This window comes from Bufo bufo, chromosome 3 (assembly GCF_905171765.1).
Source record: "Bufo bufo chromosome 3, aBufBuf1.1, whole genome shotgun sequence".
Lineage (NCBI taxonomy): Eukaryota > Metazoa > Chordata > Amphibia > Anura > Bufonidae > Bufo > Bufo bufo.
This window is the reverse complement of record NC_053391.1, coordinates 427,683,145-427,697,235: the sequence shown is the minus strand read 5'-3', so window position 1 is coordinate 427,697,235 and position 14,091 is coordinate 427,683,145. Positions and strand designations below refer to the sequence as shown.

Below are 14,091 nucleotides of genomic sequence, written 5' to 3'. Positions count from 1 at the left end.
TGGGTCCATAGAAAATGGAACGGTACGGTTAGGGCGGAGCTACTGGCGTCACACAGTACTTTCCACTGATTGGTGGTCAGAAAACATCAATGCTGACGTCAAAGCAAAGCGCCAAACAATCACCACGTCGCCTTATTAGTCCATATAAAGGAGAAGGATGCCAGCAAACAACAGCAGGGTCTGGTTATCTGAGGAACTATCTACGTTCTTAGCAATCATCGGCGATGGCGTTATTCAGAGTGAGCTTGATGGATCAGTGAGAAATGAAAAGGTCTATAAAGATATTTCGCAGCGTATGGCAGCCGAGGGATTTGAACGGACGTCGGGCCAGTGTAGGGCAAAGCTTAAAAAGCTTAAAGCACAATATAAAAAAATTAAGGACGCCAACAGCCGTAGTGGAAACTGTCCAACTGCTTGGAGGTGGTACGACGCCATGGACGCCATTTACGGTCATCGGCCAGCAAACCAAGGCAGGGAGGGAGGTCTGGACTCTGCAACTGTAATTCTCGAATCCATGGTAGACCCCTTTGGTAAGTTTTTTTTTTTTAAAACTTCGCTTAGAATATCGCTCTGCTTACCATTTAAAATATAATATCTAACCATATGTTTATTTTCAGAAACAGTTGATGGACTCTCCACTGATGCATCAAACTTATCAGAAGATGGACCTTCAATGTCTTTCAGCAGCAACAGCAGCAGTATTTCCTCAAGCCAACCACAGAGTAGCCAACCACAGAGTAGCCAACCACAGAGTAGCCAACTACAGAGTACTCCCAATGCACCAAGGCACAATGGTAAGACATGATGATAAAAAAGAAATTTTTAACTGTGCATTTTCTTAAACTAAAACAGCAGTGGGGCAGATGTGCAGGAGGTACAGTGTTGGAATAGATAAGAAGGGGGAGATCAGCTGTGGGGGAGATGTGCAGGAGGTACAGTGTTGGAATAGATAAAAAGGGGGAGATCAGCTGTGGGGGAGATGTGCAGGAGGTATAGTGGTGGAAGAGATGAGAAGGGGGGGATTAGCAGGAGGTACAGTGGTGGAAGAGATAAGAAGGGGGGGATTAGCAGGAGGTACAGTGGTGGAAGAGATGAGAAGGGGGGGATTAGCAGCAGGTACAGTGGTGGAAGAGATGAGAAGGGGGTTCAGCAGTGGGCAGATGAGCAGTGCTGTGTATTGGTGTAGCAGATGAGCAGGGGGAACAGAGGTGTGGCAGTGAATCAGTGTGGGGCAGATGAGAAAGGAGCTTACAGTATTGGTTTGGCAGATGTTACCAAAAGCAATATTTCGGTCTTTTGTATATTACAGGTGAAAGGAGAAGGTTACAGTTGGATCTGCGCACAGTCATGGAGGATATGCGGGCAGCAGAAGAAAGGCAGCTGGAAAGAATGGATAACCTTTCTGAGAGGCGGTTTCAAGCAGTACGTCAGGATGCACAGGAAGCTATGCGCCAGGAGGCAGAAATTGCCCGGCAGCAGATGGAGCAGTTGGCTACCTTCAACCAGGCCTTCCTCGGTGTCCTTGGTCAGCTTGTTCAAGTGATTGGAGCCAATCGTCAACCCAGGTCACCACCCAGACATTAGTGCCTTTCATGCAGCACAGGACCTGTACCCATGTTTACGTTTAAAAATATATAATTAGAGTGAGTTTTAAAGGTTAGATTTTTTTTTTTTTTTAATAGGCTCCTTTGAGCCATCAGCGATCACACAAGATTGGACACATTTGCTCCTTGCTGCACATGGCTTTCTTTGTGCTGCTGCTTTGATTCCCTTCTTCCTCCTTTGCGTTATCACCCCCCTTGGACGGTGGAGCCTGGATTTCAACAAAGGGCACCCCCGATCGCTTAATTTCTTCTCATTTTTGCATTGTAGATGTAATTGCGAATATACTTGGCATTTTTGGTTTACCTTTTCCTTTTAATTTCCTTTTTAGATGTTTTTTTTCTTGGTCTGAATTTCTCACTTCCTGTTCCTTCTCAGTAAACCTGACAACATCATCTGAGCTGTGTTTAGTCAGTCAGCACAGCTTATTGAACAGCTTACTGAGGAGGAACAGGAAGTTAGAAATTCATACAAAGAAAACAAAAAAAAAACATTTATTGGAAGTGAAATTGAAGAAAAAAACAACAATGCAATAGCTTAGGGATATGCAATTAGTGGATATCCAACTGTTTCAGAACTACAATTCCCATGTGGCATAGCAAGACTCTGACAGTCACAAGCATGACACCCAGAGGCAAAAGCATGATGGGACTTGTAGTTCTGCAAAACAGCTGGATTTCCGCTAATTGCATATCCCTGCACTAGCTTAATAAAAAACAAACCTTTACAAGCTCTTTATTGTAAACAATGTTTCTACATTATCAAAATTTTGCCTTTACAAAATATGTAGGAAGATGATTTTTTTTGTGGAATAAAAAACAAGAACGACTTCTCTGAGTATGTCTGATTTTATTTAGCATTTAGCAAAAAGTAATTAAAGATTTTAATTATTCACGGTAACAACGTTAACGTTAAGGTGCCTCATCAGAGCCTGACGTATTTCACTGCACTCTTCTTCCATATCCTGTGCTGCTATTACTGGTACTGGCTCTTCTGGAGATGTATTCCAATCCTGGTCAAAGTCTTCTCCATGACTTTCACAAAGATTGTGAAGAGCACAGCACGTTAGGACCATGGATTTGGTAAGTTGAATGTCACTGTCATTCCTCTTCATAAGACACCTCCATCTACCCTTAAGTCTTCCAAACGCATTTTCTACTACAACACGTGCCCTGGATGTTTTCTTGTTGTAGATTTGCTGCTCTGTTGTTAGGCGCCCATTGTCAGGAAATGGTTTCAGGAGCCAATTTTGTAAAGGATAGGCAGAGTCCCCAAGCACATAATAGCCAACATTCACCCCACAAATGTTCTTAGTGCTAACAGGGTACAGGCCTCCCTGGCCAACCCAATCCCAAAATGTTGACAATCGGAGAACCCGAGCATCATGCAAACTCCCAGGCTTTCCTACATTCACATTCCAGAATAGTCCCTTGCCATCCACTACTCCCTGGAGGATGATGGAATGCCAGCCTTTTCGGTTGAAGTAGTCAGTGTGGTATTCTTGTGGTGCTATTATTGGTATGTGTGAGCCATCAATAGCACCAACACACTGTGGAAGGCCCCACCTGTTCTCAAAGTACTCAGCCATGTCTTTGAGCTTTTCCCTGTTAGGAAAATGAACAATTTCAGGCGCTAGCAATGTGCACACAGACTTACAGAAGTCCTGCACACACCGGCACACTGATGATTTGCTGACACCAAAAAGATGACCTATACTCCTGTATTCACTGTTGGTAGCCAGCTTCCACAGTGCAATGGCAATTCTTTTCCTTACAGGCAAACAGGCTCTGAAGTTGGTGCTTTTCTTTTCCATCACTGGACGTAGCTTTGCACAAAGGAATGAGAAGGTTTCCTCTGACATCCTTAAATTCTGCACCCACTGTCTGTGGGTGAATCCTGGGACGGTCACATTCCACCACTCATTGGCACGAGGGAAAGCCCAAATCACTGGTCGGCGGCGCTGCTTTGCCAAAAGGAGAAGCATCTGTAAAAAATGCAGTGTGTCAGTGTGTATAGGTCAGTGTGTGTGTCAGTGTGTGTGTGTAGGTCAGTGTATGTGTGTGTATAGGTCAGTGTGAGTGTGTCAGTGTGTATAGGTCAGTGTGTGTATAGGTCAGGGTGTGTGGGTCAGTGAGTGTGTCAGTGTGTGTATAGGTCAGGGTGTGTGGGTCAGTGAGTGTGTCAGTGTGTGTATAGGTCAGTGTGAGTGTGTCAGTGTGTATAGGTCAGGGTGTGTGGGTCAGTGTGTGTGTCAGTGTGTGTATAGGTCAGGGTGTGTGGGTCAGTGAGTGTGTCTGTGTGTCAGTGTGTGTATAGGTCAGTGTGTGTCAGTGTGTGTGTGTGTCAGTGTGTGTATAGGTCAGTGTGTGTCAGTGTGTGTGTGTGTCAGTGTGTGTATAGGTCAGTGTGTGTCAGTGTGTGTGTCAGTGTGTGTATAGGTCAGTGTGTGTGTGTCAGTGTGTGTGTGTAGGTCAGTGTGTGTGTAGGTCAGTGTGTGTTTCAGTGTGTCAGTGTATGTGTGTGTGTGTGTTTCAGGTAAGTCAGTCAGTTGTGCTTACCCTATAGCGCTGCCATCTTTGTCTTAGCAGCACAAATGTATACTTCTCCTCCCGGCTACACATCCAAGCTAAAAGTTTTCTTCTCTTTTCGGCTGTGTTTCTCATTGCCGCTCGCAACCTTCTCTCATACAGTGCGGTATGAATTTTGCCTATTACGAACCAAAAGGCTAGCAGAGAATAGACGAGCTGCTGAATGACCTCCATTGTTGTTGTTGTTGTTTGGCTGACGCTGAGTGACGCTGCATCACGTTTCTCGTCGCACTAGTGTGACATCATGAGAGGCATTTTTTCTAAAACCTGTATGGCCCCGGCGGTCCGATTTGCAGTGGAAACGCTCACCAGAATAGACCGGACCATTCAAACCCGTTCCATTCTAAACGACCCGAACCGATCCGCTCAGTGGAAACGAGGCATAACTGAATCTACAGATATCCACCATCTTGGGTAATTGTGGCTAAAATAGTTTACAATCCCCTAAACCATTTACAAGTCCTACAAATGCAATCTATCATGACGATAATATTTGAAGTCAGTTTTTGCTTGAATCTGCATTCGGAACCCTAGCAAACAGTGCACCATGGGGCTCATTTAAGACCGGTGATTTACACGCTGGTCTTAAGTGTCTTTGTACTGCTGGAGGATGTGTCAAAGTTATTTGGAGGTGCAGGCCTCTACATAACTTTGGCGTTTCGTCCAGCAAACAATGCAACACACTTAAGAAAATGATGAATGAGAGAAACGCCTGAAACATTCATAATTGAGCCTAATTGTTTGTGAAATTTGGTGCTACATCATATTTTTACTCCACCTCCCACTGGGGTGACAATAATTAATAGACTCACCCACTGTCCAACACTTTTTTCAAAACTGGAATCAGTAGTATGTAAATGTAGCAACATTTTTCCTCAAATGAACTCAAAAAGTTGCAAAAGCCCTATTTTGTGACTTATTGAAGCAACAATTTGACTGCAGGACTGTATAAATTCTCCTTTAGACTTCCAACGTAAATTAATGACATATCAGAAAATGTTGAAATAGACAAACATATACAATTTACATCTGCCTAATACAAGGTCCAACCATTTTATTAACTGTCATGTACTGTCTTTTTTTACAGCACCTCAATTTCTTAGAACAGATCAAAAAGCACTTGATTCTATAAAAATGGATAAAGGAGTTGAAAGCAGAATGACAAAATGTGCAGTTCTTTTGCTGGGTGTCAGAGAAAAGTAATAGAATACGAGTGTCCCTGAATAGATGAAATGTTTAAGTGACTTCATCAATTGAAAAACCTTGTCATTCAATAAAAAAGAGCAAATGTACGTGCCTGGATTGTTGATATTTTTCATGAGTTCAACCTGCAAGCCAAATCTGCACTGCTTCAATCTCTTAAATTCCCTTTTGAACTGTTTATTGTTTGGTGTCATTTACTATTCACAAGCAAAAGAAAAACCTAAGATTTCCAGAAAACAGATAAAACCCATAGAAACTCCTAAAACTACTAGAAATAGGAGACAAAAATATAAGTTTTTTTATTATTTCCACAGGAAAAAATATTATACCAGGATGTGGCATGTAATGATGATTCATTGCGTTATGGGGCCTGAGAATAAAAAGAACTGTACATAGAAGTATAATACAGGTTTCAGGTTCATCACCCCCAAAAAATAAAAATAAATACTTTATAGGTTATTTCATGGGTACCTGAAATGGTGAGTATTATGAGCAGATTTGCTACAGTACATGGATTTTTATGGGGCAAATTTGCAGAGTAATAAAATATCAGAGAATCAGATGAGAGACTAAAATCTCATCTACAGAGTGCAGACATTTTCCTTGCATAAAGGAACTGCAGTGCATGTTCTGAAATCTGCCGCATGTCAATTCTTGTGCAGATTATTATCGGGGATTTCATCCTTTGCAAGGCAAAGGGTGAAATCTGGGGCAAATCTAAACCAAAACCAGTGCTAAAATCTGCAAGTAACGCGTGGATTTTGCCATGGATTCATTCGGAAATAAATTTTTGCGTCATTTTTAAAATTAGTTTTTCTGTCTTGTCATAAAAATTTGAGCCACATTTATCAAATGTTGAACATTGCTTGACAAATTTGGCTATTATTTAACCCCTTTAGGACATGGCGAACTTTCATTTTTGTATTTCATTTCTTCCTCCCCACCTTACAAGAGCCATAACTATTTTACTTTTCCATTCACATAGGAGGTCATGTCTTTTGCGGAACAAGTTGCATTTTATAATGGCATAATTTAGTTTTCCGTATCTTATACTGGAAAAAAAAAATCATTCTGGGGTGAAACTGAAAAAAAATGTAATTCCACCATAGTTTTTGGGGGTTTTGTTTTTATGGTGTTCATTGGGAGCTAAAAATGATATAACAACCTAATTCTGCAGGTCAGTGTAACTACAGAGATACTGAATTGACACCGTTTTTATTATGTTTTACTGCTTTACCAAACGTACTACTAAAATGGTCTTAGTATAGATACTCGCGGTGCCGTCTAATTTTTTGGGGGGCGGTGGAATGTCACCAGTGCTGTAATACAGATACAGAGAGGTGTGTCGCTGCAGGGTTCTAGTGAGGGGATAATTGCCAAAAAACCCCAAATGATAGAACAAGCTATTAAGAGAGCTATAAATGAACCCGCGCTGACTATGTTTCCATTTAGAACAACAAAGTGTATCAGAAAAAAAGGGGCCTTTTGTAGGGTGAAAATATAAACTGAGCTATTTCACATACACTGTAGTAGTATCAGTGTTTCAAGTACGTCCCAAAAACTATAAATCGTTGGACTTAAACAAAAAAGCAAGATAAATATAAAAAGAAGTCAGTAGTTACTTACTGATTAACAGGCTTGAAGTTGGATGTCTATACTGCTGCTGGGTTAATTCCCCGTTTTTGCCCGGTGAGGTTCTTGCGGCTGCTTTCCTTTCAGTGTCAGCGTCTCTCCTAGTCCTGTCTTCAGCTTTCCTCGTGGTACGCGCGTAACCCCGGCCGGTAGTTCGCTGAGGAAGGAATACGATTATTCCGAAACGCGTTGGAGGTATTGTGGACCAGTGAAGCTTCCGTAGCTTCATGTGTGACGTCACACGTTAGGTTTCCAGGACAACAACCAAGCATTGCTTCCAAGTGCGCGCGCAAACTACCAGCCGGGGTTACGCGCGTACCACGAGGAAAGCTGAAGACAGGACCAGGAGAGACGCTGACACTGAAAGGAAATCAGCCGCAAGAACCTCACCGGGCAAAAACGGGGAATTAACCCAGCAGCCGTAAAGACATCCAACTTCAAGCCTGTTAATCAGTAAGTAACTACTGACTTCTTTTTATATTTATCTTGCTTTTTTGTTTAAGTCCAACGATTTATAGTTTTTGGGACGTACTTGAAACACTGATACTACTACAGTGTATGTGAAATAGCTCAGTTTATATTTTCACCCTACAAAAGGCCCCTTTTTTTCTGATACACTTCGTTGTTCTAAATGGAAACATAGTCAGCGTGGGTTCATTTATATCTCTCTTAATAGCTTGTACTACTAAAATGATTTTCTTTGTATTGTCTGACGCCCATAATTTTTATATCAGTCTGTGGAGCTGTTTAAGAGCTTGTTTTTTGTGGGACAGCCTATGCATCAATGTATCTAGCAATACAGACATACTAATTTCTAGTCAAAATATCTGATATAACAATATATCTTCATTACCTTGGTCCTGTTCTCCTTCCACAGATACTGACTTTGCAGTAACTCGATTTCTTGTAGAGACTGGAATGCTGATTTTCCTTGGGACCTTAAAATACTGTGCCATGCTTATTTCCACATCATAGTCAATTGTCTGGCACTTTTTGGAAGTGGATGAGAATGATGAAGATCGTAGTGAGGCTTTGATCTTGAAAGATAAAAAAAATTGAAATATTAATGGTATGTATTAAAGTATATATGTGCCTTTAAACATTTTATGACTGTGGCGCTTGGGTGAGAGCTGTGTCTCTTATTATGGCTTCTTTATACTTCACTCCAATGCATCTTGTAATACTTCCATTAAAAACATAGTGGATGTAATACTCTATCCACTTCACTGACAGTAAACAAGGGTTATAAGGACAGCCCCTTTAACTACAGTATTTTGTAGACATTTATTTTTGGTTGTAAACTAAGGTATTTTTGGACACTCTTGTGCCTTTTATAGTTCCTATATTGTTTTTTCAATAGCTGGTAGCAAGTTATATTTTATGTTTCTTTTTTAATTAAACTTTATTGTGGTCTCTTCGCATAGTACAATCTGAATGAGACAAAATGTTGTATATCTCTGCTGTAGATGCTTTGTGTACGCAAGTTTTCACAGAATATTCATGCGTCCAAACTATCATAGCAATGGGTTTTAGGGTATGGCCACACAATCAGGTTTCTGGATGCAGAATGGAAGCCAAAACCAGGAGCAAAAAGTAGTATTCTTCCTGTATACTTTCTCTCCTTTTATGATCTATTCCTTACTTTGTCTTCCAAAACTGCATCCAGAAACCTGATGTGTGGTGGTAAATTTAGTGAAATATATAGTAAATTACAAATTGACATAAATTTTGTAATCATCTAAAAGAGTACAAAACAGGGACGGATTGGCCATAGACCTTACAAAGAAATGAGTCCTCCTCACGGCCGGCCAGTGGATATTTTTGGGGATTTATTTTGTGCTGCTGGCAGTATTTTGTGATGGACTGTAGTATTTGGCTCTGTTGGGGTGGTATAAAGTGCTATAATATGGTATTGCTGGCTCTGCCTTCCATCAATTTGGACCCAACTACAAAACAGGGCCACTTTTAGCATTTTTTCCAGGGCAACTTTAAGTTCCCAGTCCACCCCTGGTACAAAACTTATGTATAAGCAATGGTGATGTGATGCATACTGAATCCCTTCCTCTGCTACTCTATGAACACTAATCTCTAACTTGTGGCTTCCAGTTGCATATTACAGATGCCCTGAGAGTTGTCATTTTGAAAAGATCCCTCCTCTACAGTGTCTAATCTATACAGTCAGGGTAAGGATAGGAATTTCACCCTATGTACACATACTATAGGTTCTAAGCTACATGTGACAAATGTTTGCATACTGCAATCAATAATAGAAGATGGAAAGTGAAGATATGAAACAATGCATTACAAAACATATGTTTTCAAAACTACAAGTATAACACCAACCAGAAGTCCTCCCCCCTCCTTCCCAAATTTGAATAATGCATTCTTAGCAAGGTTCACCTGACGGTTGGTCATTTGTGTGCAGATAAAGTACACCACTCAAAACAGAATAGTTGTATTTCATAATGCATTGCTTCACATTAGCATTTTGTTAGCTGCTATACAAAGATAATGAATACATTTCAAGCCTCATAACTAATTTCCATGCAGTCACCTTTCCCATCGTAATTATGGTAAGGCCATTTCGACCTTTAAAACGCTTGAAAAATATGGTCAATACAAGCCCATGGCAGCACAATAAATAAGCAAATAGACATAAATGAATTAAATCGGCTTTAGCTATTATTTCAGAATGTTTGTCAATGCCCTTTGCAGCTGGCAAAAAAAATCTTGGTAATTTAAAAAGAAGCAGAACAAGGCAAACGTGCCATCCGATTTTCATACCATTTTTATACTTTAGTTCTAGTGATGGGATCATTATTTCCACACAAAATCTAGTGGAGCATCAGGAGACATTACCTAAATTATTTTGAGCCGTGGTCTCAATACTGGCCTCCTGTTCTAAAAAATCCTTTTTTGCTTTTTAAGCTCTGGATCCCATTGCGTGTTTGAGCGCTCAAAACTGAAGAAAGAAGGTGTTGAATCCAGAGTGCAATAAAATCGTAATAATTTATTTTGACATGTTAAAATCCAGGTATCATAGCACTCCTGTTACCACCCCAGAGCCATCATGTTTCAACAGCACCATGCGGTCTTACTCATGCCAGTTCTGTAGTAAGTAGGTGTTCTAACTTAGGTACATTTTAAATTTTATGTGGATGAGTACAGAAAGACATTGGACACCTGAAGAAGGTTTTCCTTAATTTCCAACTTAGCATTGTCTTTACAATATTCTTTATGGCTTCCATTCCATTATAGATGAGTAAAAGTGAGTACTGTTGGGGGCGTGGCCTGAGAGCGTATGGAGTAGGACGCAACGCTCACAGCTCCTGCAGGCATCCTGATTTATATGTGGTAGCAGCGTCTATTTCAAGCAATTTTGCTTACCTGGTGGGTGAGTGAAGACCGGAGAGTGCGGGGGTGAATTTGTGGGTCCCGGCATGCCGCGAAAATCAAGCAAAGGGCCGCGATACGATAGGCCGGAGGTGAGCCAGCATGGCGTCGAGGAGGAAGAGGGGCCGGCCTCCCAGTTCAAACTGAGCCAGAGTGCGGCCGCAAAGTTAGGTAAGTTCGCCCGCGCTGATAGCGGGGCGAGAGACTGGGCAGAGGAGAAGGAGCCAGAGATGCAGAATTCCTCTGAACATGAGGACGGATCTCTGGAGGGGGAGACCCTGGATGCAGCGGAGTGGCCGCCATTAACCCCTACACGTCCAGCCACAAGCACGGCAGGCCCCAAAGATGCGGCTAATGAAGAGCCCACATTAAAAGATATTATGGCTGCTGTCGCTAGCTGCAACAGTACCCTGAAGGTGCTCTCTGTACAAGTTGGCAGCCTGAGGTCAGATGTGTCTATAATCAGACACGACCTACATAAGATATCTGAACGCACCTCTGAACTAGAGAAAAGGGTGTCTAATATAGAAGATGATGTTCGGCCTCTGCAAATGGCGGCAAAAACAACCGCTAAAGACATAGCTGCTTTATACGCTAAAACTGACGATCTGGAGAACAGGTCCAGAAGGAACAACCTGCGGATTGTTGGAATGCCAGAAAAGACGGAGGGAGATAACGCTACAGAATTTGTGGAGAAATGGTTGCATCAGCTATTTAAGGAGAAAGGTCTATCTTCCCTGTATGCGGTGGAGCGGGCGCACAGAGTCCCCATGCGGCCGCTCCCGCCAGGCAGACCACCTCGTCCTATGCTGGTGAAGATCCTGCACTTTAAAGACCGGGACACTATCCTGCGGCAATCAAGGGACAATGAGGAGATGGTCCTGAACGGGGTGAAAGTGTCCATATTTCCGGATTATTCCAATGAAGTGCAGCGGAGGAGAAGCAGATTTATGGACATAAAGAAAAGGCTGAGAAGTCTACAAGTTCAATATGCTATGTTGTTTCCTGCTAAACTGCGTGTGGTGGCATTGGGATCCACCAGATTCTTTGAAGATCCGGAGGAGGCGACGCAGTGGCTGGACGTCCACGAGCGGCAATTGAGAAGCGGGGCCCCGAACACTTGAAGGAGGCTAAGATATAGTTTCTTATGTTCAATTTTTATTTGCATTTGCACTCTAAGGTTGCTATAAAGGTTGCGCCAGTTAAGAAGTGTATTATGTAATGCTACCATGAGGTAGATCCTGTGGAGGGAGTAGGTTGCTGAGAGTGAAAATGTATTTCTCAGATGTGGAGAGGATTCTCTATCTGAGAGATGTTGTTATAATCTGTTATGATTATTATATGTTGGGGGGTAAGTTGCTCTCAGATGGCCCAGTTTTAATATGTAAGGTTGATACCATAGGGAAAATTTTCCCCAGTTATAGTAATCTGATTGGGAAAGGGGGGGAGGGGGGTGGGAGGATGGGTAGGGAGTTGGGGGGAAGAGATATGGTCTTGAAGTATGAGCTGAGGAAGTAAAAATGGGATGTGAGATCCAAGTATGGTCTGAAGTTCTATCATGTCACAGGTGATTAGAGTTTTAAGCTGGAATGTGAGAGGAATGGCAGATGCACGAAAGAGACAGTGTGTTTTTCAATACTTGGGGCGGTTTCAGCCGGCTATATGTTGTCTTCAGGAAACGCATTTGATTGGTGAAAATTTACACTGGATAAGTAAAAATTGGGTGACATATGCGTTGCATTCAACCCATTCTTCTCACTCTAGAGGGGTTAGTATGATTGTGCATAGTAGCATTAGGTATGAACATATGCAGGAATGTGTGGATGCGGATGGTAGATATGTGTGTGTGGTCTGTAAGGTGGATGGAATACAGGTGGTGCTTGTGTCGGTGTATGTGCCTCCACCGTTTGCATCCCCATTGATAAGAGAGATTATGGATTTTGTGGCGGACTTCCCTGGGTTGCCGTGGCTACTGGTTGGGGACTTTAATTGCACGCTAAATAACTCCCTAGATAGATGCCGGGTGCAAGGAGCAGGGGGTTTACCGGGGAGTGAGGCTCTTAGAAATATTATGGGTGAAATAGGTGTGCATGATGTATGGAGACTGCGTAACCCTGATAAGCGTGAATTCTCGTGCAGATCTGCCACGCATCATTCGCTATCGCGTATTGATCTGGCCCTTGTTAATGATATAATGCTGCCACTGGTCAAGGATGTTGTTTATCATCCTCGGTCGTTGTCTGACCATTCTCTGGTGCAGATTGACTTGTGCCTGGGGGTGCTCAGACAGGGACCGAGGCTGTGGAAGTGTAACGCACATTGGCTAAGTGTGCTGGGAGATCTGTCCGGGATATCTCTTGAAATAAAGGAGTTTTTTGCTATTAATACAGGGACAGCCACGGTACCGGGTGTCTGGGACGCCATGAAAGCATTCCTAAGGGGAGTCTTAATGAAAGAAATTAATAAGCATAAATCTAGGTCTAGGGAGGCTGACGTTAAGGCGCATGTACTGGCGGCTGAGGCGGAGAGAGAGTTTGGTAGATTCCCCACCCTGATTAACAGTGAGGCGCTGGCGGTTGCTCAGGAGCAGCTGAGGTGTCATTTGGTGCAGGCGGCTGAGAGAAAGAAGTTTCTACCGCCAGAGATCCTTTGAAGAAGGTGAAAAGGTAGGTCATCTGTTGTCGGTCGTATCACAGGCTCAGAGAGGCTCCTCTTGTATTCAGGAACTGAGAGATAGCAGAGGGAACAATAGCCAGGATACGAAAGGAATATTAGATATTCTAAAAAGCTTTTATTTATCTTTGTATGCTTCTACTGGCTCTAGTTCTGAGGTGGCTTTGAATGAATTTTTAGGGGAGGCACAGTTATCGAGGCTGTCAGAGGAGGATAGAGTAAGGCTGGAAGAGCCGATTTCACTGGAGGAACTGGAAGCTGCGCTTGGGGGTATGGCGAATGGTAAGGCGCCTGGAGCTGATGGCCTCCCAGTAGAGGTATATAAAAAGCTGCAAGGGATATTACTTCCTGAATTACTTAAGGTGCTTGAGCACTCATTGGAGGCAGGTTCGCTACCACATTCGATGCGGGAAGCTATAATTGTGGTTATACCTAAACCTGGGAAGGATCCTAAAATACCGGATTCATACAGACCAATTTCGCTTCTCACAGCGGATGTTAAGCTCCTGGCGAAGGTGTTGGCGAACAGGCTGTCCAAAGTAATTCTGACTATAGTGCACCCGGACCAGACGGGTTTTATGCCTGGGAAATCGACGGCTATTAATCTCCGTAGGCTGTATGCTAGCTTGAATATTCCGGCGGATAACTGTGGTGACAGAGCCTTGCTTGCCCTTGACGCTGCTAAGGCGTTTGATAGTGTGGAGTGGAGCTACTTGTGGGGGGTCTTGGAAAATATGGGTTTTGGAGCACGATTCATTCAGTGGGTAAAAGTCTTATACTCTGGTCCTAAGGCGAGAATTAGGGCTAATGGAGGGTTGTCAGATTGTTTCGCCCTGGCCAGGGGCACCAGACAGGGATGCCCATTGTCGCCCTTATTGTTTGCTCTTGCAATAGAACCGCTTGCGGCGCATATTCGCTTATCAACGAATATAGTGGGGTTTAGATACGGTGGGCTGCACAATAAAGTGGCTATGTACGCAGATGATACTCTGCTTTTTAT

The 14,091-nt window shown here is 42.8% G+C and overlaps 1 protein-coding gene across 1 annotated transcript in view; it reads right to left on the bottom strand.

Annotated features, from left to right (window-relative positions):
- Window positions 1–14,091, bottom strand: part of CFAP47 (cilia and flagella associated protein 47) — a 572,366-nt gene that overhangs the window by 303,192 nt on the left and 255,083 nt on the right. The window contains exon 46 of the mRNA XM_040424993.1: window positions 7,879–8,062. Within this exon, the coding sequence (XP_040280927.1) occupies window positions 7,879–8,062 (184 nt within the window). The remainder of the gene's footprint in view (window positions 1–7,878; window positions 8,063–14,091) is intronic.